This window comes from Schistocerca piceifrons, chromosome 7, assembly GCF_021461385.2.
Source record: "Schistocerca piceifrons isolate TAMUIC-IGC-003096 chromosome 7, iqSchPice1.1, whole genome shotgun sequence".
In the NCBI taxonomy this organism is placed as follows: Eukaryota; Metazoa; Arthropoda; class Insecta; order Orthoptera; family Acrididae; genus Schistocerca; species Schistocerca piceifrons.
The window spans coordinates 103,273,331-103,295,586 of record NC_060144.1 but is presented as its reverse complement, the minus strand read 5'-3'; the positions used below and the strand labels follow the sequence as shown (position 1 = coordinate 103,295,586).

The following is a 22,256-nucleotide window of genomic DNA, read 5'->3' as shown; positions in this document are numbered from 1 at the left end:
CAAACTCCTTTGAATCACTTGAACCATATAAAGAGACTTTTTGCTTCCCGTTCTGTAGATATGACTTAAACCACTCATATGCTCTTCCACTTATACCATAGAATTGTAATTTCTCTAACATAATGTCAGAAGTGTTGGGAGAGGTGCGTCTCGACGATTGGATGCCATATGTCACCTTTCCAAGTCTGGATGAAAATAAGATGTGTTTTTGGATACCAGACCCAAACAGGTGTCCCTGGCGTTACCATTGATGCCGTGTTTCTACCGACACAAACGTGATTGCCGAGCACTTTGGTGGGCACTATTCTCGAGCCTCTGTGTCGGGGAATTACCCCCTACCTTTCGCACTCTCAAATGGCGACTGGTAGGGAAAGTCCTCTCATTCACTACACGCCACAGTGAACCCTATAATGCCCATTTACAGAGCGGGAGCTCCTCAGCACCCTTGCACATTGCCCTAACACAGCTCCTGAACCAGATCGGATCCACAGTTAGATGATTAAACATCTCTCGTCCGACTACAAGTGACATCTCCTTATCATCTTCAACTGGATCTGGTGCGATGTTGTCTTTTCATCGCAATGGCGGGAGAGCACAATCATTCAAGTGCTCAAACCTGGTAAAAACGTGCTTGATGTGGATAGCTATCAGCCCATCAGCCGCACCAACGTTATTTGTAAGCTGCTAGAACGTGTGGTGTGTTGGCAGTTGGATCGGGTCCTGGACTCACGTGGCCTACTGGCTCCATGCCAGGGCAGTTTCCGCCAGGGTCACTCTACCACTGATAATCTTGTGCCCCAAGAGTCTGCAATCCGAACAGCCTTTTGCAGACACCAACACCTTGTTGCCGTCTTTTTTGATTTATGAAAAGCTTAAGACACGACCTGGCAACATCATATCCTTGCCACATTATGTGAGTGGGGTATCTGGGGCCTGGTCCCGATTTTTATCCAGAATTTCCTGTCACTCTGTACTTTCCATGTCCAGGTTGGTGCCTCCCATAGTTCCCCTCATATCCAGGAGAATGGGGTCCCGCAGGGCTCTGTATTGAGTGTATCTCTATTTTTAGTGGCCATTAACGGCCTAGCAGCACCTGTAGGGCCGTCCATCTCACCTTCTCTGTATGCAGACAACTTCTGCATTTTGTACTGCTGCTTCAGTACTGGTGTTGCAGAGCGGCACCTCCAGGGAGCTATCCACAAGGCACAGTCATGGGCTCTAGATCATGGCTTCCAGTTTTCAGCCACGAAATCTTGCGTCATGCACTTCTGTCAGCATTGTGCCGCTCATCCGGAACCAGAACTTTACCTTAATGACGACCCACTCACTGTAGTGGAGACATATTGATTTTTAGGACTGGTTTTCAACACCCGATTGACTTGGCTTCCTCAACTTCGTCAGCTTAAGCGGAAGTGCTGGCAGCACCTCAATGCCCTCCGCTGCCTGACCAACACCAATTGGGGTGCAGATCGCTCTATGCTGCTGCAGCTCTAGAGAGCCCTTGTTCCATCCCGCCTTGACTATGGGAGTCTGGTTTATGGTTCGGCGGCACCCTCAGTGTTGTGTTTACTTGATCCAGTGCACTACTGTGGTGTTTGACTAGCGACAGGAGCTTTTAGGATGAGTCCGGTGACTAGCGTCCTGGTGGAGGCTGGAGTCCCTTCATTGAAGGTTAGGCATGCACAACTGCTCGCCAGTTATGTTGCACACATTCGTAGTTCTCCTGCTCATTTAAATTACTGTCTCGTTTTCCCAACCACTGCGGTTCATCTCCCGCATCAGCGGCCCAGGTCAGGGCTCACAAGTGCGGTTCATGTCCGATCGCTTCTGTCTGAACTGGAGTCCTTCCCTTTACCACCTCTACTCAAGGTTCATTCACATACACTTCTAGGGTATAAACCTTGGCCGAAGCTTTGCCTGGACGTTTCACACGGCCCTAAGGACTCAGCTACTCCCGCGGCTCTCCACTTCCATTTCCTCTCGATTCTTGACATATTCTGGGGCTTTTTATTGGTTTACACCGACAGCTCGGTGGCTGATGGTCACGTAGGCCTTGCGTATGTTCATGGAGGCTATATTGAACAGCATTCCTTGCGCGATGGCTGCAGTGTTTTCACTGCAGAGCTGATGGCTATATCTTGTGCTCTTGAGCACATCCATTCTTGCCCTAGGGAGTTGTTTCTTCTGTGTACTGACTTCTTGAGGAGCCTACAAGCTATTGACCAGTGCTGCCCTTGCCATCCTTTGGTAGTGACCATCCAGGAGTCCATCTGTGCCCTGGAGCGGTCCAGTCGTTCAGTGGTGTTTGTCTAGACCCCAGGACACATCGGAATACCAGGCTTGCTGACAGGTATGACATAACCTCAGTACGCACAACAAACAGCATGCCATAAAGGAGACTATGAATGTGTGAAGGTCCTCCATGCGGGCCTCTTGCCGGGACTCCGTGGTTCTCTGCCGGCTCCGCATTAGCCACACTTTGGTGATCCACGGCTATCTCCTGCGCTGTGAAGACCCACCTCAGTGTTGGTGCTGCCCCAGTTGACAATGGCCCACATTCTGTTGCACTGTCCTACTTTGACTGCTCTGTGATGTAATCTTCGGTTACCAGACTTGTTATCGTTAATTTTAGTTGACAACACTTCATCGGCTGATTTAGTTTTACAGTTTATACGTGAGGGGAGAGGGGCATTTGTATTATTCTATCTATGTTTTAGCGCACTTCTTTTGTCCCTCTACATTCTCTACCCTGGTGCTTTTAGGCTGGAGGTTTTAATGTGTTGCAGAGTGGCTGTCTTATCCATTTTATTCTCATTATCAGCCAGCCACAGTCATCTGCTCTCTTGTTTTAATCCATTCTATCTGTTTCTTGTCCTATTTTGTCCATTGTAGTGTTTGTTGCCCTTCTGTCGTTCTTGTGGTTTTTCTTTTTCCCCAGTTTTGTGCTGTAAGTCTTGTTGTTTTATTATTTCCCTTGTGGAATTGTTTTATAGGAACAAGGGACCAATGACCAAGCAGTTTTGGTCCCTTTCCCCCCCCCCCCCCCCCCTCTCCTCCCCCACGCCTTTAAACCAACCGACCTAGTAACCACGTCAGATGATGGCCTATACCTTGGTGGAATGATTACTATTGATGGGTAATCAGAGCCAGACGAACAGCTCTGCGGAACTTCAAACAGCATCTAACTACAGAAAACCTTCACAACTTCAGATCTGCAAGAGCACTTGCAAAACGAATGATAAAAGAACAGAAGAGGGATTCCTGGAAGGAATTCATGACTTCCATTAATCAGTCTACTTCCACTTTGCAAGTTTAGTAATCAATAAGATGGATTTCAGGCAAGAACAGTACTCGTCCTCTTACGGCCTTGTCAAGAAATCGTGTCCTGGTGGGTGCTCCTGAAGACATGACCCAGAGTTTAGCTGGATGCTTTTTTACAGTCACCGAGTCATCCAGACAGGCTCCTGCATTTCATCTACATCTACATTTATACTCCGCAAGCCACCCAGCGGTGTGTGGCGGAGGGCACTTTACGTGCCACTGTCATTACCTCCCTTTCCTGTTCCAGTCGCGTATGGTTCGCGGGAAGGACGACTGCCGGAAAGCCTCCGTGCGCGCTCTAATCTCTCTGATTTTGCATTCGTGATCTCCTTGGGAGCTATAAGTAGGGGGAAGCAATATATTCGATACCTCATCCAGAAACGCACTCTCTCGAAACCTGGACAGCAAGCTACACCGCAATGCAGAGCGCCTTTCTTGCAGTCTGCCACTTGAGTTTGCTAAACATTTCCGTAACGCTATCACGCTTACCAAATAACCCTGTGACAAAACGCGCCGCTCTTCTTTGGATCTTCTCTATCTCCTCCGTCAACCCGATCTGGTACGGATCCCACACTGATGAGCAATACTGAAGTATAGGTCGAACGTGTGTTTTGTAAGCCACCTCCTTTGTTGATGGACTACATTTTCTAAGGACTCTCCTAATAAATCGCAACCTGGCACCCTTACCAACAATTAATTTTATATGATCATTCCACTTCAAATCATTCCGCACGCATACTCCCAGATATTTTACAGAAGTAACTGCTACCAGTGTTTGTTCCGCTATCATATAATCATACAATAAAGGATCCTTCTTCCTACGTATTCGCAATACATTACATTTGCCTATGTTAAGGGTCAGTTGCCACTCCCTGCACCAAGTGCCTATCCGCTGCAGATCTTCCTACATTTCGCTACAATTTTCTAATGCTGCAACTTCTCTGTATACTACAGCATCATCCGCAAAAAGCCGCATGGGACTTCTGACACTATCTACTAGGTCATTTATATATATTGTGAAAAGCAATGGTCCCATAACACTCCCCTGTGGCACGCCAGAGGTTACTTTAAATCTCTCCATTGAAAACAACATGCTGTGTTCCGTTTGCTAAATACTCTTCAATCCAGCCACACAGCTGGTCTGATATTCCGTAGGCTCTTACTTTGTTTATCAGGCTACAGTGCAGAACTGTATCGAACGCCTTCCGGAAGTCAAGGAAAACAGCATCCACCTGGGAGCCTGTATCTAATATTTTCTGGGTCTCATGAACAAATAAAGCGAGTTGGGTCTCACACGATCGCTGTTCCCGGAATCCATGTTGATTTCTACAGAGTAGATTCTGGGTTTCCAGAAACGACATGATACGCGAGCAAAAAACATGTTCTAAAATTCTACAACAGATCGACGTCAGAGATATAGGTCTGTAGTTTTGCGCTTCTGCTTGACGACCCTTCTTGAAGACTGGGACTACCTGTGCTCTTTTCCAATCATTTGGAACCTTCCGTTCCTCTAGAGACTTGCGGTACGCGCCTGTTAGATGTGGGGCAAGCTCTTTCGCGTACTCTGTGTAGAATCGAATGAGTATCCCGTCAGGTCCAGTGGACTTTCCTCTGTTGAGTGATTTCAGGCATTCCATAGGACTGTGAAGATGAGGAAGCTCCATTTCATCTTGCATAATGAGGAAATGCACAACCTTCCGTTCTCCATGTGGGAACTGGAATCATTTCCATCCACAGTCAGAGACACTGGTCCAGGACCTGTTGAGATTCATTATGCCATGCTTCGTCATCTGTACCATGAAGCGAAAGGACAGCTCCTCTCTTGTTTCAAACAGATCTGGTTTGATGGACAGTACCAATGTTATGGAAGGAGGCAATATTAATCCTTTCGGTCATGAACTATTTTTTTTTCCTGGAAATAAATAAATCATCGCTTTGCTATCCAGTTCTTCAAATGAAATTATGATTTTTCAAATGTATAAAATATTCCGAGGTGCCCCCCAAGGGGGTACAACACTTCCCCAAATGAGTACGCGTGCACACACACACACACACACACACACACACACACACACACACACACACACAGACAGAACTGTGCTCTTACATAGTACTAGCTTGTGCATCCGTATTTGTACTCTAGCTAGTGAAAGTATTCGTTCTTAGAACTAGCAAGTTTTCTTTCTTTTTTCGGTGCGCCTTTCGGTGACACACACATGTGCTTTTTAGTGAGTCATCGTCTTTACTCCTAAAGAATTTACATTCTACCAGAGCTTTCCAAGTGTCAGTATTGATTATACAGTATTTGTATGCTGGTGGACATCAAGGTTAGTCTTTTTCTCTCTCACTTCCACATTGTTCAGTGTGCTGACATTCTTTCATGTACTAGATTTGAGGTAATCACATAAAATTGTTGAAAGCGAACTTTATTTCTCTTTTCTAATTTGTGACTTACGATATATTTCAGGTCTGAGGAGCCGAGTATTTCATCTTGTAGCAGTGTGTGCTCCAGAACATAAGTACATGCTTGTACGTGTGTTCATGAACACAAATGCACCATCTAGCTCCAAAGTAGAATTACGCAATAGAAATTCTGTTCTTCAGTATTTTTATGGTGTTGAGCATCCAGGTATTGTTCGATATTACTTGTCATACTATTGTTTAGTACATCCTTTAATTTTCTTTTTAGAGCAACTTTTGTTCTGTAACTAAATTAAATCATTCTGTAACTAAATTAAATCACTTCTTCTCAAAGTGTGGATATGAGAAATAAACAGTTGGGTACAGGTGAATTAGACTTATGCAGGCATATGATGCTTGAAGGTACAGTTGTGAAATAGATTAAAAAAACCATTAGGGCACAGGGCATTAAAAACATTAATTTGGCTGAAATAGATTGAAAACACCATTAGGACATAGGGCATTATAAACAGTAATTTGGCTGGCCGGTGTGGCCGAGCAGTTCTAGGCGCTTCAGTCTGGAACCGGGCAAGCACTACGCTTGCAGGTTCGAATCCTGCCTCAGGCATGGGTGTGTGTGATGTCCTTAGGTTAGTTAGGTTTTGGTAGTTCTAAGGTCTAGGGGACTGATGACCTCAGATGTTAAGTCTCATATTGCTCAGAGCCATTTGAACCATTTGAAACAGTTTTTTGGCTATCTGCAAATTCGTATTGCTTCTATTTAAAAAAAAAAAAGAAATTGTTGGTGATGTTACCACACAATTTAGAGGGGCATAATTCAGTTGTATCAGATGCAATGCAGATGGTAGTTGAAAAGGTTTGTAATTGTATTTTATCCATTATAAAATGGCTGTGAAAGTCTGCAGCTTTAAAAATATGGTTTTGTTTTTATCATGGAAGTATTGTCTGATACTGGCCCCACAGAACTTGTTTTGCCAGTTGGGGAGTGCATGAGCTAATGATGACGGCGGCAGTTTCATCTCCTTTACATTTGCTCTTATCTTTCTCTTCTTTTATCATTTTGTCATGTCTTTTTTGATTGTTTCTTTTCAACCATTTCACATCAGTTTCCTTATTGATGCTGTCTTGGAATCCTTGTACATTTAACACTTCTGAAAATATTTTTCTACTGCACCTTCTGATTTTATGTTTTGGATTTGTAAATCTTTTTTAACTTCTCCAGCTTGATTATTTCTGTTCCTGGAGATATTTGAAAATGTTTGTTATCAGTTTGTAGTATATAAATATCCAAAAAACATCATTCTTTTTCTCTGTATTGTTTTTTTATTTTTTTCATACGTTTTGATATATTTCACTGTGCTTGATTTCCAGGCTTCTGTACTTATTGGTTCTAAAATTTTTCTCTGTAATATTTCTAGTTTGTCTGATTTATAGTCCATTGTGAGGCTTTCTGGTTTCACTACCATGTCATAATGTGTTATTTTTCCATTTCTCGATGTACGCTGTATTTGTAAATTTTTTGTTATTATGTATGCTTCTTTCTTTTTTTAAAAAATCCTTTCATTCACAGCAGACATTTATTTCTTTGAAATAAATAGTCTAGTCCACTTTTTCTATTTGATCCGTGATTGATTGTAAAATTTTTGGTGCAGTTTTGAAGATAGTGGTAAATTTTGTTTTCTCTACAGGTATTCATAAACCTTCTCTACTGTCTATTTGTTCTGAAAGAGTGACTTGTATATCTACATCTGCTATTTTTTTCAGAGAGTATAGCAGGCATGTTTGATAGGGTGCATGTCTGGAGAACATGCTGGCCACTCTAGTCGAGCAATGTCGTTATACTGAAGGAAGTCACTGACAAGATGTGCACGATGGGGACGCGAATTGTCGTCTGTGAAGACAAATGTCTTGCCAATATGCTGCTGATGGGCCCATCTGTACCGCACTGCATGGTGTCGTGGTTGCAAAGATCGACGTCGGGGTTGAAGTTGCGCATCGTGCAGCCTATTGCACACAGTTTGAGTCGTAACATGACTTCCTGTGGCTGCACAAAAAGCTTTGTTCAACATGGGGTTGCTGTCAGGGTGCCTCCGAGTCATAATCCTTAGGTAGCGGTCACTGCAGTAGTAGCACTCGGGCATTCTGAGCGAGGCGTGTCACCAACAGTTCCTGTCTCTCTCTATCTCCTCCGTGTTCGAACAACATTGCTTTGGTTCACTCTGAGATGCCTGGACACTTTCCTTGTTGAGAACCCTTCCTGGCACAAAGTAACAATGAAGACACGATCGAACCGCAGTACTGACTGTCTAGGCATGGGTGAACTACAGACAACACGAGCCGTGTACCTCCTTCCTGGTGGAATGACTGGAACTGATTGGCTGTCAGACCCCCCCTCCATCTAATAGGCGCTGCTCATGCATGGTTGTTTACAGCTATGGGTGGGTTTAGAGCATCTCTGAACAGTCAAAGGGACTATGTGATACAATATCCACAGTCAACATCTATCTTCAGGAGTTCAGGGAATCGGGGTGATTCAAAACTTCTTTTGATGTGTGTAGATGGGAATAGAATATCATTCTAAATGGGATCTGTCTTTTATAAAGTTGCCTTGATATTCATTTGGTTGTAGAGTGAGAATTTTCTCAGTTCTATTTAATAGAATTCTTGAAAATAATTAGTAAGAAATTAGTGGGAGAGATATCCCTCTGAAGTGTCTTTTCATGAGGATACGTGTTGGGGTGACTTCCAATTCTTCTAAAATCTTCCAGTTTTCCAAATATCTTCAGAAGCCATTTGCAGAGCCTTTATAATCCTTGTCTGTGCCTGTTTTTAGGGTTCCATACCTCAGTTGGTAAACATGGAACACTAATAAGATCACTTTGTTGTCTGACTGTCTGTCTCTTTCTCCATAACAGGTACCTGTATGAAGTTGGCAGTGTTAATAATTTTAGGTTCTATGCCAATGCAATTGAAATATACCACCATTTATGTAAAATATTCCGTTATCTTGCCAGGACCACTATAAATAACAGAATTATGACTGGAAGCAGCAAATGTTTTTATTTTAAAAACAAAGACCAGGGCTTATAGTAATCCCATTGCAAACTACTAATAATATTTTCTATTGTATCACTCTGTGTTTTGTAATTGACTGATCTTCTGAGAAGAGTGAAACTAAAGTATTCTTTGGAACTGAGAAATATGAATATTAATAAAATTGATAGTTAAATACTATGCAATCTCCACAAGGACCTTGGCCACTATACACACAATTGCTATTGCATTAATCTTTTATTTTATTTGTACCAAATAACAGAAGTACAGAAGTTAGTTTCAAATGATCTATTATATAAACTTTCACAAGACATGGTGCAAAAATGCTGAATGAAACTTTCATTTAGTAATAAAGCTTACACTGTAATGACTTGTCCTGATAAGTTCTAGATGAGAGTTCAAATCCAGATAGGTACGGTCTATAGATAATACTGAACAGGCAGAGCTGTCCAAGTATTCCACAGACCTAACTCAAATGCACCCAGTAGCTCACCTTGCTTGACAAATGCCATCAGCCATTTAAGATATGGCATAAATGGATCAGTCACAGCACAGCCAATGCTTACAGAATGAAATTTGCGTTCTGCTTCAAAATGGAAAAATAATCACATTGTTATGCATCATTATCTAACATCCAGAGTGAAATACCAAAACTCCTAAACTAGTTTTTCACGTACCTTGGGGGATCCCCAAAAATTCAAATGTAAATTTTAAGCATGTCTTATTGATGACTACTTACATATTTATTTGCAGTCATTGTAATGGAAAAACGACTAAAGAGAAGTACTTTGAATAAACTCACTTTTTATGTAATGCAAGACAGATAGTTTTCTATATGTCCTTTATTATCACTACCAGCTTTGGTTACTAACCATCATCACAGTGTAAAAACCAAAATTGTAAGGACCATCAGTGGTGACAATGATGGACATACAGACAGACACCTATGTGTCTTACAATTCATAAAATACATAACAACTGTTGGCAGTTGCCTTCAGAGAAATACTTAATATTGCATAAGCTGGCCAGCATTATTACAGCAATTCCTGTAGCATATTGCACCAGTTTACTGTAACTGCTTTTCCTTACAAATGTATTCCACTAATTCATTATAGACATAAAAGATTCTTTTTATACATATGCTACACAGAGTGCGTAAATGAATAATTGATGAAAATAATTAGTAACTCTATACATTTCATCTTCTAAAATAAATCTCTCCTATTGTATTTGTTCTATAAACCAATGTGACAGTGCCTTTCTGTTTGTAGTGTACGAAGATGTGGAAAGTGAAGCAAATGATCCACAAATACTTTTCAACGCTATTAAGAAATATCACCAGGCTGCAGGCTCTGTCACTAGTTCGGTCGATGTTCAGCACCCGTCGTTAGTGCCACAACTTCGTTCTTACCAACAGGATGCCGTGAAATGGATGTTAGCTAGAGAAAACCAACAACAAGTAGAAGGTGAGTACGGTTGTGCTGCTTTTTGGGATACAAGGGAAGACCCAAAAGAAACCAGACTCCGAGGGCGCTGCCACTCGTAGACGTAGTGCAGGTTTCTCTCTCTAAATGGTGTTAGTAGAGACCTTCATGAAACAGCTGTGCAGACAGCGTCAGTGTAGAGCTGAACGTGCAAGTGTGGTATTGTGTTTCTCTGACTGTTGGTGGCTTACCTCTGCGAAGTCGTTACGGCAAGTTTAAAAGAACAAAGAGTGTGTGTGAAATTTTGTTTCCTGCTTAAAAAAACTGCAACGGAGACACACCAAATGCTTCAGGAAGCTTTCCAGGAGGACGCTATGAGCCGCACACAGGTTTTTGAGTGGTTTGGGCACTTTAAACGAGTTGAGATGTGTGTTGAAGACCAAGCTCGTTCTAGACACCCTTCAACATCGCAAAATGAGAAGAACATTGAAAAGGTCCACCAAAAGATAAACGAGGATCTTCGCCAAACGATTGACCAAATTTCAGCAGAGACAGGAATCAGTTGGAGCTCGTGCCAGCGGATTTTAAGTGAGGATTTGCACATGAGACGTGTTGTTGCTAAATTTGTTCCGCGCCTTCTCACACAGGAGCAAAAAACCATCCGCATGAATGTGTGTCAGGACTTGAAAACAGAGATTGCACGTGATCCAAACTTCTTGAACAAAGTCATTACAGGGGATGAGAGTTGGTGTTACGGGTATGACCCAGAAACCAAGCAAGCGTCAAGCCAGTGGAGGACTCCCAACTCTCCCAGACCAAAAAAAGCAAGGCAAGTGAGGTCAAATGTGAAGACGATGATCATTGTCTTTTTTGATGTTCGTGGAATTGTGCATCGGGAATTTGTACTCCCTGGCCAGACTGTTAACCAGCACTTTTACTTGGATGTTATAAGGCGTCTGCGAGAGGATGTGAGGAGGAAACGCCTGGAACTTTGGCGATCAGGTGACTGGTTTCTGCATCTCGACAACGCTCCAGCACACACGGCCTTACGAGTGGCCCACTATTTGGCATCTCAGAGGTGGTCTGTCGTTCCCCACGCTGCGTATTCACCGGACCTAGCCCCGTGCGACTTTCTCCTATTTCCACAAATGAAAAAAACGCTAAAATGGGAGTGTTATGACGATGTGGAGGCGGTAAAAACAGCTTCGCAAAGGGCACTGGACGATATGAAACTTGAAGAGTTCCAAACATGCTTCCAACAGTGGGAAAAGAGACTTGACAAGTGCATCGCATGTAATGGAGAGTATTTTGAAGTTGACTGAAGTAATTTTGTAAAAAGGTTCATCAATAAATTTTTTATGACAACAATCCGGTTTCTTTTGGGTCCCCCCTCGTATACCCATATCGTATTGACAGAAATGAAATTGTATTATAAATTTTATATTTATATCTATTTAAATGAAACTAACATTCATTTATTTTTCTTTCAGGTGACCTGCATTGTTTGTACACAGAAATTAAGAACTCGGTTGGAGAAGAATTATTTTATAACAGATTTAGTGGTGAAATAAGAAAGGAAAAACCTTTGGCAGATGTTCTTCCTACAGGGGGCATACTGGCTGATGAAATGGGATTAGGAAAGACAGTTGAAGTCCTCGCCTGTATTCTTGCAAATGTGCGGCCTTTGGAAGACGTAAAACTCGAAACTGATTTCAAGGCTACAGTTGAACCGATTGAAAACAGTGAAACCATCATAAGCACTAGTTCTGGTGGTCCCCAGTCTCCACAGCTAACTGTGGACTGTGTCCAAGAGACCGTCGAAATTGTGACAGAAAAAACAGAAACTATTGAAGTTCCCACAAAGAATGAAATTAAGTCTGAAGTGCCTACAGATAGCACGTATGAGCTCAGTGGAAAAGTGAAGCAAGAATCAAGCTATGAAATGGATGTTGAAGTAGATATTAAACTTCAAGCAGAAATTTTCAGTAAGCATGAGGGCAAAGTAAGGAAAAGGAAAGAAAACTCTAGAAAGTCTAAAGCACAGACTAAAAAAACATACAGAGATAAAAACACACAGAATGAATCACGTGACAGTGGTACAGTGGAAGACCACATTTGGGAGACAATTGAACATGTTATCTCATTCTACTGTCATGGCACTGACAGAAAACTTCGAAAACCTAGGCCAAAGAATCTCTTAAGGTTATCTCTGCAAAGACTCTATGAACAGAAACTGGCAGAAATGACTAGACGTCCACAGTTTGTGCCTCTGGCACGGCTCACTGTTCAGTGTGTATGCGGTGCAGAATCACCGAACAAGGCAAAGGTGTGCTGCTCACGTTGTGGACAGTGGCAGCATATGAAATGCGTTGGTCTGTCTGCAAAGGAGAAGGGTCTCTACCATTGTCCACAGTGCTGGCAGTTAAAGGTATGAGCCAGTTTTATGTCTTTAATGTGTATGTTTGTTTTCCAGTTTGTGTTAAAAGATTCTTTTGTTGCAGTGTCATATTGCTGACAGAGTAAAATCAAAATATTACAGTGCTTTCTATTAAAAAGTAAATCTGATAATGTTTTGCATTGGTTGTAAAGCTATGCTGTAGTGAGCATTCAATTTCTTTGACATTTTCATTAAGTTTCTGTAATTAAATAATTCTGTTAACCATTACTGAAAAAGGTAATATGCTTAGTGATTCATATGAGGTTAAATAGTGTGGATAGGTATTGATTCATTGTGAATTCCAGAGAGGAACAAAAATGATGTATTATTCTGCATAGGGACATGTTAACAGACAATCCATTATACTTTTTGCTAGTTTTTGTAAGAATGAGGGATCTTTAATTGTTTTGAAGAAAGTTTAATAGCAAGATTGCATTCTACGCGAATTATTTCTGATGACCAATTTCAACAGTGAAGACTGTCATCTTCTGATCTTTAAAAAAAAACTGGTCATTGTAAGGCTGTTCCATTATGACTGCAACGCACATGGCATGTTGGCATTATAGTGTAGCACAATCGACACAGGTTTGTTAAAAGCAAAAACAGGTTTGTCACAAATAAAAACAGTGAAGTTAACAAGCACCTTATGCAACTGGTGATGTCCACTCACTCAACATTCCACTGATGTTTGTTAGATGTTGAATCTTTATGTTCACAAGATGACTTAAATACTTCATGGATCCACAGTCTTTGAAGTACTGAAGAACCCTGTGTGGAATGTGCTTGCTATCCACCATACCAGGTGCATTCAAAAGTAAGATCACTTTATATTTCTATGAAAAATATATTTATTTATTCATCAATATTCGTGTTGTCCCCTTCAAAGTATTCCCTCTCATATTCAGGGTGATTATAATTAAATTTAAACTATCAAACCACTGTAGAAATAACACCACTGGTCAGAATGACATCAAATTGCAATGGGATATTATCAGAGAAGAGTGAAAACATATGGCAGAAGAAAAAAAAACTAGTGTGAAAAATTAAATGAAACAACAAGTTTACTGTTTCCAGTCACCGTTTTATTTTTTCCACGACGCGTTTCGAAGGTTTAAACCTCCATCATCGGGTGGATTTACATTAGTTAGTATTACATATGTGTGTATGTTGTGTTACGACATTTGGAGGAACTTGTGGCACTGCCTAGTGGAGAAACAAGACACTATTTCAGAATATGGTTTTGGATAACTTTTGACAAAAAATTAAACTGATATTTAATGGTAAACTTTAATAAGTAAACTAGAGTACCTCCAGTGGTCACAGGTTCCTTTTCCTGTTGTAACACTTCACATGTATACTGCCACATTTGTAAACAAATATGGCGTCTGGAATCAGCTGGGTGCAAGGTTCGTACAGCAGAAGAGAAGACATAATCGCAAAGTGCAAAGAATACATTGTAACAACATTATTACAGAATAATCGTTTAAACCATTTGGAGGTGTTTGTTTTGAGGTGTCAAATATATGTGTGTGTACTTCAGGTGGTATATAAATCCAATTTTGAAAGGTTAAAACAGCTAAACTTTCGTACTCGTTTATGCAATCAGGTGAAATGTTAAAATGGCTTAAACTTCATACTTGCTAATAACAATTAGGTAAAATGTTATAGGCTTCAATTACAATGATCATATTGGCTACAGCAGTAAAATCATACATAGATGACACTCTTTGAAGAAAGAGAGAGAGAGAGAGAGAGAGAGAGAGAGAGAGAAAAGTACACACACATATATTTGACACCTCAAAACAAACACCTCCAAATGGTTTAAACGATTATTCTGTAATAATGTTGTTACAATGTATATTCTTTGCACTTTGCGATTATGTCTTCTCTTCTGCTGTACGAACCTTGCACCCAGCTGATTCCAGATGCCATATTTGTTTACAAATGTGGCAGTATACATGTGAAGTGTTACGACAGGAAAAGGAACCTGTGACCACTGGAGGTACTCTAGTTTACTTATTAAAGTTTACCATTAAATATCAGTTTAATTTTTTGTCAAAAGTTATCCAAAACCATATTCTGAAATAGTGTCTTGTTTCTCCACTAGGCAGTGCCACAAGTTCCTCCAAATGTCGTAACACAACATACACACATATGTAATACTCACTAATGTAAATCCACCCGATGATGGAGGTTTAAACCTTCAAAACGCGTCGTGGAAAAAATAAAACGGTGACTGGTAACAGTAAACTTGTTGTTTCATTTAATGTCAGTAACAGTCACGGTAAAGCCTAACCTAAAAATGTTCGCATTTAAAGTTAATCTGCCCAGTCAGGCAATCAAGGCTATTTTCGAATATAAGAACAGTGCAGAAAAGGTCGCAATGACGACACAACACATACACTTCAATAGGAATTGTCTCAAGAATAACGTCATCCCAAATTATGTCAAGATTGACATCAAAACAAACACAACAACTGCGAAGAAAACACTGGACATCGCACGAAAACTCTGGGTGAAAAATGAACTGAAAGAACTTTATATTAAAAAACAAAAGTTCAACACACAGCTTTATAATGCAGAATTACAATTGGGAAAGTTGCTTCATAGATTAGAATATGATTCCATAACCAAAAAAGTCAAAGAGTACACCGAGTTCATCGTACAGAAAACGAAAGCTACACAGAAGAAAAAACTGGCCAATCTTATAAAGCAACAATTACCTTCCAAACCGAACCAAAACAGCCAAAAGAAGCACTCATTCTACACACCTTTCCTCAACTACACGAACATAATATTCACTGCAGAAGAAGAGGCACTACTCTGCAAAGGCTTAAAACACAATGTTCAAGCTCCGCTGGACCAAAAGAACCAAGAGAAGCTCATCACCTGTGTCACACAGATCTCGACCACCGCCTTTAAGAAGCAAACCGACAGAATATCAGCCTGCCACAAAATTAACGAAATCATTGAAAAGGAAATTGCAAAACCATTCCCAGCATACAAGAAAAGAGAAGAAGCTCTTACACATACCATTAAGACTAAATTAAACATAAATAATGCAATAATTGTAAAAGCTGACAAGGGCAACACAACTGTTGTAATGGACAGAACTACATACATAGAATAAACTTTAGACTTCTTCCAAACCAGCAACATAACTGAAATACATAAAGATCCAACAGCCAGAATACAAAAGGAGATTAAACACATTTCAAACAAAATTAACTTTCTACTCACCATCCAAGAAGCAAGAAACATTGTAACAATGAGCCCACAAGCACCTTGTCTTAGGTCACAACCTAAGATACACAAAGATGGGACCCCCATCAGACCCATAGTGAACTGTAGGAACAGCCCAACATTCAAGCTCAATAAAATACTCTTCAGAATTCTCAAACAAGCATACACATTCAATAGTGAGAGAACACTTAAAAACACAACAGAATTCACACAATATGTCAAAAACATACAAGTACCTGATGGAGCCACACTTGCCTCATTCGACATACAAAACCTTTATTCATCAGTGCCAATAGATACCACACTACAAATAATTAATGCCAACCTACACAAACACAAAAAAATCCCTTCAACTCACATTAAAGAACTAATGGACCTGCTTGAATTCACACTTTCACACAACTATTTTAAATTTAACAATAAAATCTACAAACAAACAGATGGTCTGGCAATGGGCTCAAATCTTTCCGGATTGTTAGCAGAAATATTTATTAGTAACCTAGAAGACAAAATCTTGAATTCCAATCACCACCTCCTCAAAAATATCATCTACTACTACAGACATGTAGATGATATCATAATTTTAATCAAAGGCACCAAAGATGACATCAGTGAGTTGAATCAGTTTTTCAACAAATTTATCGGAAGCCTACCACAACACATACTACAATCCACAACTCCTCTTGCCACCCCGCAGCACACAAAATGGCAGCATACCAGTACATGATTAATAGAGCTATCCAACTACCACTCTCAGAAGATAAACGTGATCAAGAAATTGAAATAATAAAACAAACAGCTATTGAAAATGGCTATAACAACTCCATAATAGACACTCTAAAACACTCAATAATGGCAAAGCAATCACAACACAAAAAACAAAAAGAAAATAATGTCTTGCATACAATCCCCTTTCTGGGTAACATTTCATACCAGATTGCTAATGTCTTCAAACGGAAAGGCATAAGTATATCCTTTACAACAGACAACAAGATTGGACAGAAGTTACCCCACAACATCAGCACACGGAACCCACTTCATCACACAGGTGTGTACAAAATTGAATGTTTGGACTGTGACTGCTTCTACATAGGCCAGACAGGCAGATCATTTGAGATTGGGTTCAAGGAACACATGGCAGCACTAAAAAACAAAAAATACCACACATCAGCAATAGCTACCCACCTACATGAAACAAAACACCATGTTAACAACACAAGTATTAGCATCCTACACATCCAACCAAAAGGCAGAAAACTAGACATCCTTGAAACACTCCAAATATACAAACACCAAATGAAACAACCAGAATCCATCTTAAATGACAAAAATGACAATATTTACAATAGTATCATCTCTGTTTTCAGCAACTGCCTACACTCTTAAAAAACACACACACACACGTGCACATATCCTAATATTTACCATAAATATTGACAGCCGCCAAGAGTACAAGAGATTGACCTCATTCACAGATAATTCATCACACCAACAGCTTGTACCCCCTGTCAGCTTAAAACTGTATGTACATTATCTGCTGGCACAAATGTATATCTATCTGCATATTTTATAACATTAACCAGTGTATTACCCCAACCTTTAGGCAGCTAATATATGCAACATGTAATCTTAAGACTCCTTGCCATGTAAATGTTTGCTCTCATATAATCACTCCTTCCTCTCTCTCTCTCTCTCTCTCTCCCTCTCTCTTTCTTCAAAGAGTGTCATCTATGTATGATTTTACTGCTGTAGCCAGTATGATCATTGTAATTGAAGCCTATAACATTTTACCTAATTGTTATTAGCAAGTATGAAGTTTAAGCCATTTTAACATTTCACCTGATTGCATAAACGAGTATGAAAGTTTAGCTGTTTTAACCTTTCAAAATTGGATTTATATACCACCTGAAGTACACACACATATATTTGACACCTCAAAACAAACACCTCCAAATGGTTTAAACAATTATTCTGTAATAATGTTGTTACAATGTATATTCTTTGCACTTTGCAATTATGTCTTCTCTTCTGCTGTACGAACCTTGCACCCAGCTGATTCCAGACGCCATATTTGTTTACAAATGTGGCAGTATACATGTGAAGTGTTATGACAGGAAAAGGAACCTGTGACCACTGGAGGTACTCTAGTTTACTTATTAAAGTTTACCATTAAATATCAGTTTAATTTTTTGTCAAAAGTTATCCAAAACCATATTCTGAAATAGTGTCTTGTTTCTCCACTAGGCAGTGCCACAAGTTCCTCCAAATGTCGTAACACAACATACACACATATGTAATACTAACTAATGTAAATCCACCCGATGATGGAGGTTTAAACCTTCGAAACGCGTCGTGGAAAAAATAAAACAGTGACTGGTAACAGTAAACTTGTTGTTTCATTTAATGTCAGTAACAGTCACGGTAAAGCCTAACCTAAAAATGTTCGCATTTAAAGTGTGAAAAATGATCAAAGGATGGTGCTGTAAGTATCAGAATATGTAAATGAAAACACCTGTCATGCGCACGACCCATTGAAGTTAGTATAAACACGCCAAGTACATGGCTTTTCCTCCTTTTGTGTGTGCGACGTTCGCCATGACTAGCTCAATGCAGGAGTGCGCTCTGCTTATAAAGCTGTATTACAAGAATGATGACTGTGCACACATCTCTGCAGAAGTTCCGGACACTGAAGGGTATGAAAAAAGGCATTGGTCCGATGACTGCCTTGGGTCTGGAGAAAATGATTCAAAAAGACAGGTTCTTTTGGTGTCCAACCTGGTAGAGGGAGAAAACGAATTGATTCAACATCAGTGGAAGCAGTGGTCACAGCAGTGCAGGAGGAGACAAGTGGTAGTGTGCAAACGTGTAATGCACAGAGAATTGCCCGAACATTGGGCACCGTGAGCACAGTGCCTAAAATGCTACGAGGCATCCTTCTTTGCTATCCATTCAAAATTAACCATATGCATGAATTGCTTCCTGTTGGCCTGCTAGCAAGAGAGACCTTTGCTTTAGAATTTCTTGCTCGCATGGAATGGATAATGATTGGCCGTGGAAGATTTTGTGTACAGATGCAGCCCACTTTCATCTGACAGATTAAGTCAATACATAGAATTGTCAAATATGGGCAACAGAAAATTCACACACAAATCAACCAGTACCACTTCATCCTGAAAAGGTCACTGTGTGGTGAGGATTTACAGCATCATCTATCATAGGGCCATATTTTTTCGAAGAGTCAGGTGCTTCCAGTCCTGTTACCTGTACTGTCACTGGTAAGTGCTATGAGTGTCTTGCACAACCACGTCATTCCAGCTCTCCAACAGTGTGGATGTGTGGATGGGATCTTTTTATGCAAGATGGCACACCTCCGCACATTGCAAATCCAGTTAAGCAGCTACTGAAGAACCATTTCGGAAATGCTAGAATTATCAGGCGCCATTTCCCTAGAGCCTGGCCATCCCCCTCACCTAATCTTAATCCATGTGACTGCTCGCTGTGGGGCTATCTGAAAGATGTTGTATTTAGTGGTCCAATTGCAAACAGCTGCATGAAGGCATGCATCACACAACACATTCTTAACACGTCCCCAGAAACACTTCGATCAATTGTGGAACATGCTGTTTCTCGATTTCGACTTGTTGCAGGAAACAGTGGACAGCATATTGAACATGTTTTGTGCCAGTCATACAGAAATTATGATCTGATTTGATTTCAGTTGATGCTTGTTGTGCAGTTTTTGGCCTCGAGACAACCAAATACTGATGTGGTTGATGCTTTTTATGCAGTTTTTGGCCTCAGGACAGTTAAAAACTGATTTTTCCCATCAGATGTGATATGACCTTGCCATGGTGGATGGTCTTACGTAACTAATCGTATCATATCATCCCGATCAACACGCAAGTTGCCGAAGTGGCGTCACCTCGAAAGACTTGCACCAGGCAACAGGTCTACCTGACGGGAGGCCCTAGCGACATGACATTTCCATTTCCAACGCCAAACAAAGACCTCAGGCATTGTTGTATGATTCGTTTGTCATGTGTAGTCGACTCCTATTAAATTATGTTGTTTACAGCGCCATCTATTCCTACATTTTGCAATTATTTACTTTTCTTCTGCCATACATTTTCCCCCTTCTCTCATAATATTCTGTTGCAATTTAACATCATTCTGACCAGTGGCATTATGTCTACAGCAGTTTAAAAGTTTAATAATCACCACCCTGTACAATACACTTGTGCCAACCCTTCGACCAGTCCTCAAAGCACTTCTCATAAGTACATTTAGGTACAGCCTTGAGTACTTCCAGCAATGCAATCTTTATTCCCTCTGCTCCATTCGTTGTACTGACATGCAATTTACCTAGTGACGACAAGGTTTATTTTTGTCACAACGCAGCCACCTATAACTCTACAGCAGTAGTAAATTTGTCAAATATGGCCTAAACTTGCAGTAAATGTTACCTTCTGAGAGGAATTTAGAAATTTGACACAGTTTACCTAACGGAAAATTGGAATTTAACCTTAATTTCAGAAGAATAGCTGTAGGTAGATGACGAGTAACAGTAACTGATTACTGTTAAATGAAATAGTTATACAGTCGCCAGCCTAATTAGGCATAATAATGTAAAAGCGTTATTCATCAAGAACCTGTTTTTACTACTTCAAAGTGAACTTTCATTAAATACTGTTCTATGAAGTGCAATGAACACACCCAAATGGGCAAATTACACAGTTGGTAGCTGTAGTTCTCACTTTAATAGTTAAGTAGTCACTAGATTTGCAAATGAGCTGTTCTCTTGTTTACTTTAATCATTACTTTTGTCTTTAACTAATATTGCTTAAACCTGTCCCTCACTAACCACACTAGACCAGATAGCAAATAATAATAGTCAAGTACAATTAATACACACTTTCACTATACAGAAGCGAGTAGGACACACAGTATACAAATCTTCTGTCTTTGTTTCTCAGTGATTACTTCAAGAATCATTAGCTTGAAACCTACTAAGCTGATTTATTCTTTTTGTTACGATGGAAAAGAAATGTGATCCCACAAACTAGCCCTTTCATTGTAACAACAAAATTTTTTACACTTTCAAATTTATGTATCATTAAGGTAGGATTGGATTACTCTTTCAATTTGAGATAATTAAGTTTGTACTATTTTAACACTCTTTACCCAGACAATAACCTCTACAAAACAGAGTCAATTTCCAGTAAAATTTTACTTCAAACAACCTCTAAACAAAATGCTTATAGTACCACTTGTGAAACAATTAAGTTTTGAAAACAATTTTAAATAAGTAAACATTAGTACTTTCATTTCCAAGTAATACTCTTTCCTAAACTAATTTTTAAGTTCATTTTCTAGTTAAGTTTCAGAACATTCAAACATGGACAGGCACTGTTATATGTATGAGAAACAAGTAATTTTTGCCGAGCACATTAAGTGTACTGGCGTAAAAGTTTGCCACACATAAAAAAAATGCTCCATAGAATTGTTAATGCTTTTTATGCAAAGGACATTCTCGGATTTCATTACTTAATGGAGAGGATCCTACTTGGAAAAGTGCGTAAGATGGACACTTTGTTCAAACACATTTTTGAACATTAGGATTGTATTTCCGTAGAACCAAACACGTTACTGGTTCACACATTAATACATCTCTGACCGTTCGTGACAAAGTGGTTGTGCAATCAAGGTGGCGAGTATGTGGCAGCTAGGTGGTCTTTCCATTGGCAATAATAAGCTCTGTTTACCCCTTCTTGGTGTTGTTAATAATAATTTTAGAGCTTTTCCCAAATCGAGAGCACCGGTCGCAGTGGCCAAGCGGTTCTAGGCACTTCAGTCCGGAACTGCACGACTGCTACGGTCGCAGGTTCAAATCCTGCCTCGGGCTTGGATGTGTGTGATGTCCTTAGGTTAGTTAGGTTTAAGTAGTTCTAAGTTCTAGGGGACTGTGACCTCAGATGTTGGGGAAGTCCCATAGTACTCACAACCATTTGAACCAACCAAATTGAGAGCACCATTTTACAGCTCATATTAAATCCGAGGCCTTTCCATTCCACTTGTAATACTATAAACCTCACTCGGCACCTGCACTGTTTGCTCGTCAGTTACTTGCTGTCGACTGCCTACCTACTGTACTCTCTCGTTTGCCACCCAGACGAGCGCCATATCCACCTTTTCCTAGCGCGCCATCTCACTTCCATTGCAGAGGGAACTACATTGGGTTTTTCTTTATATTATGCAAAGTCCCTATGTGTGAACCAGTTTCAATGTAGTTACCATCAAACATATTTTTAAAAAATCTCATCATTTAAGCATGTTAAGAAGTCAACACAAATAAACGT

At 40.2% G+C, this 22,256-nt stretch overlaps 1 protein-coding gene across 1 annotated transcript in view; it reads left to right on the top strand.

The window, feature by feature from the left end:
• LOC124804966 (E3 ubiquitin-protein ligase SHPRH) overlaps window positions 1-22,256 on the top strand; it is a 266,474-nt gene that overhangs the window by 76,068 nt on the left and 168,150 nt on the right. The window contains exons 3-5 of the mRNA XM_047265357.1: window positions 5,789-5,950; window positions 10,068-10,262; window positions 11,711-12,648. Of these exons, the coding sequence (XP_047121313.1) occupies window positions 5,789-5,950; window positions 10,068-10,262; window positions 11,711-12,648 (1,295 nt within the window). The remainder of the gene's footprint in view (window positions 1-5,788; window positions 5,951-10,067; window positions 10,263-11,710; window positions 12,649-22,256) is intronic.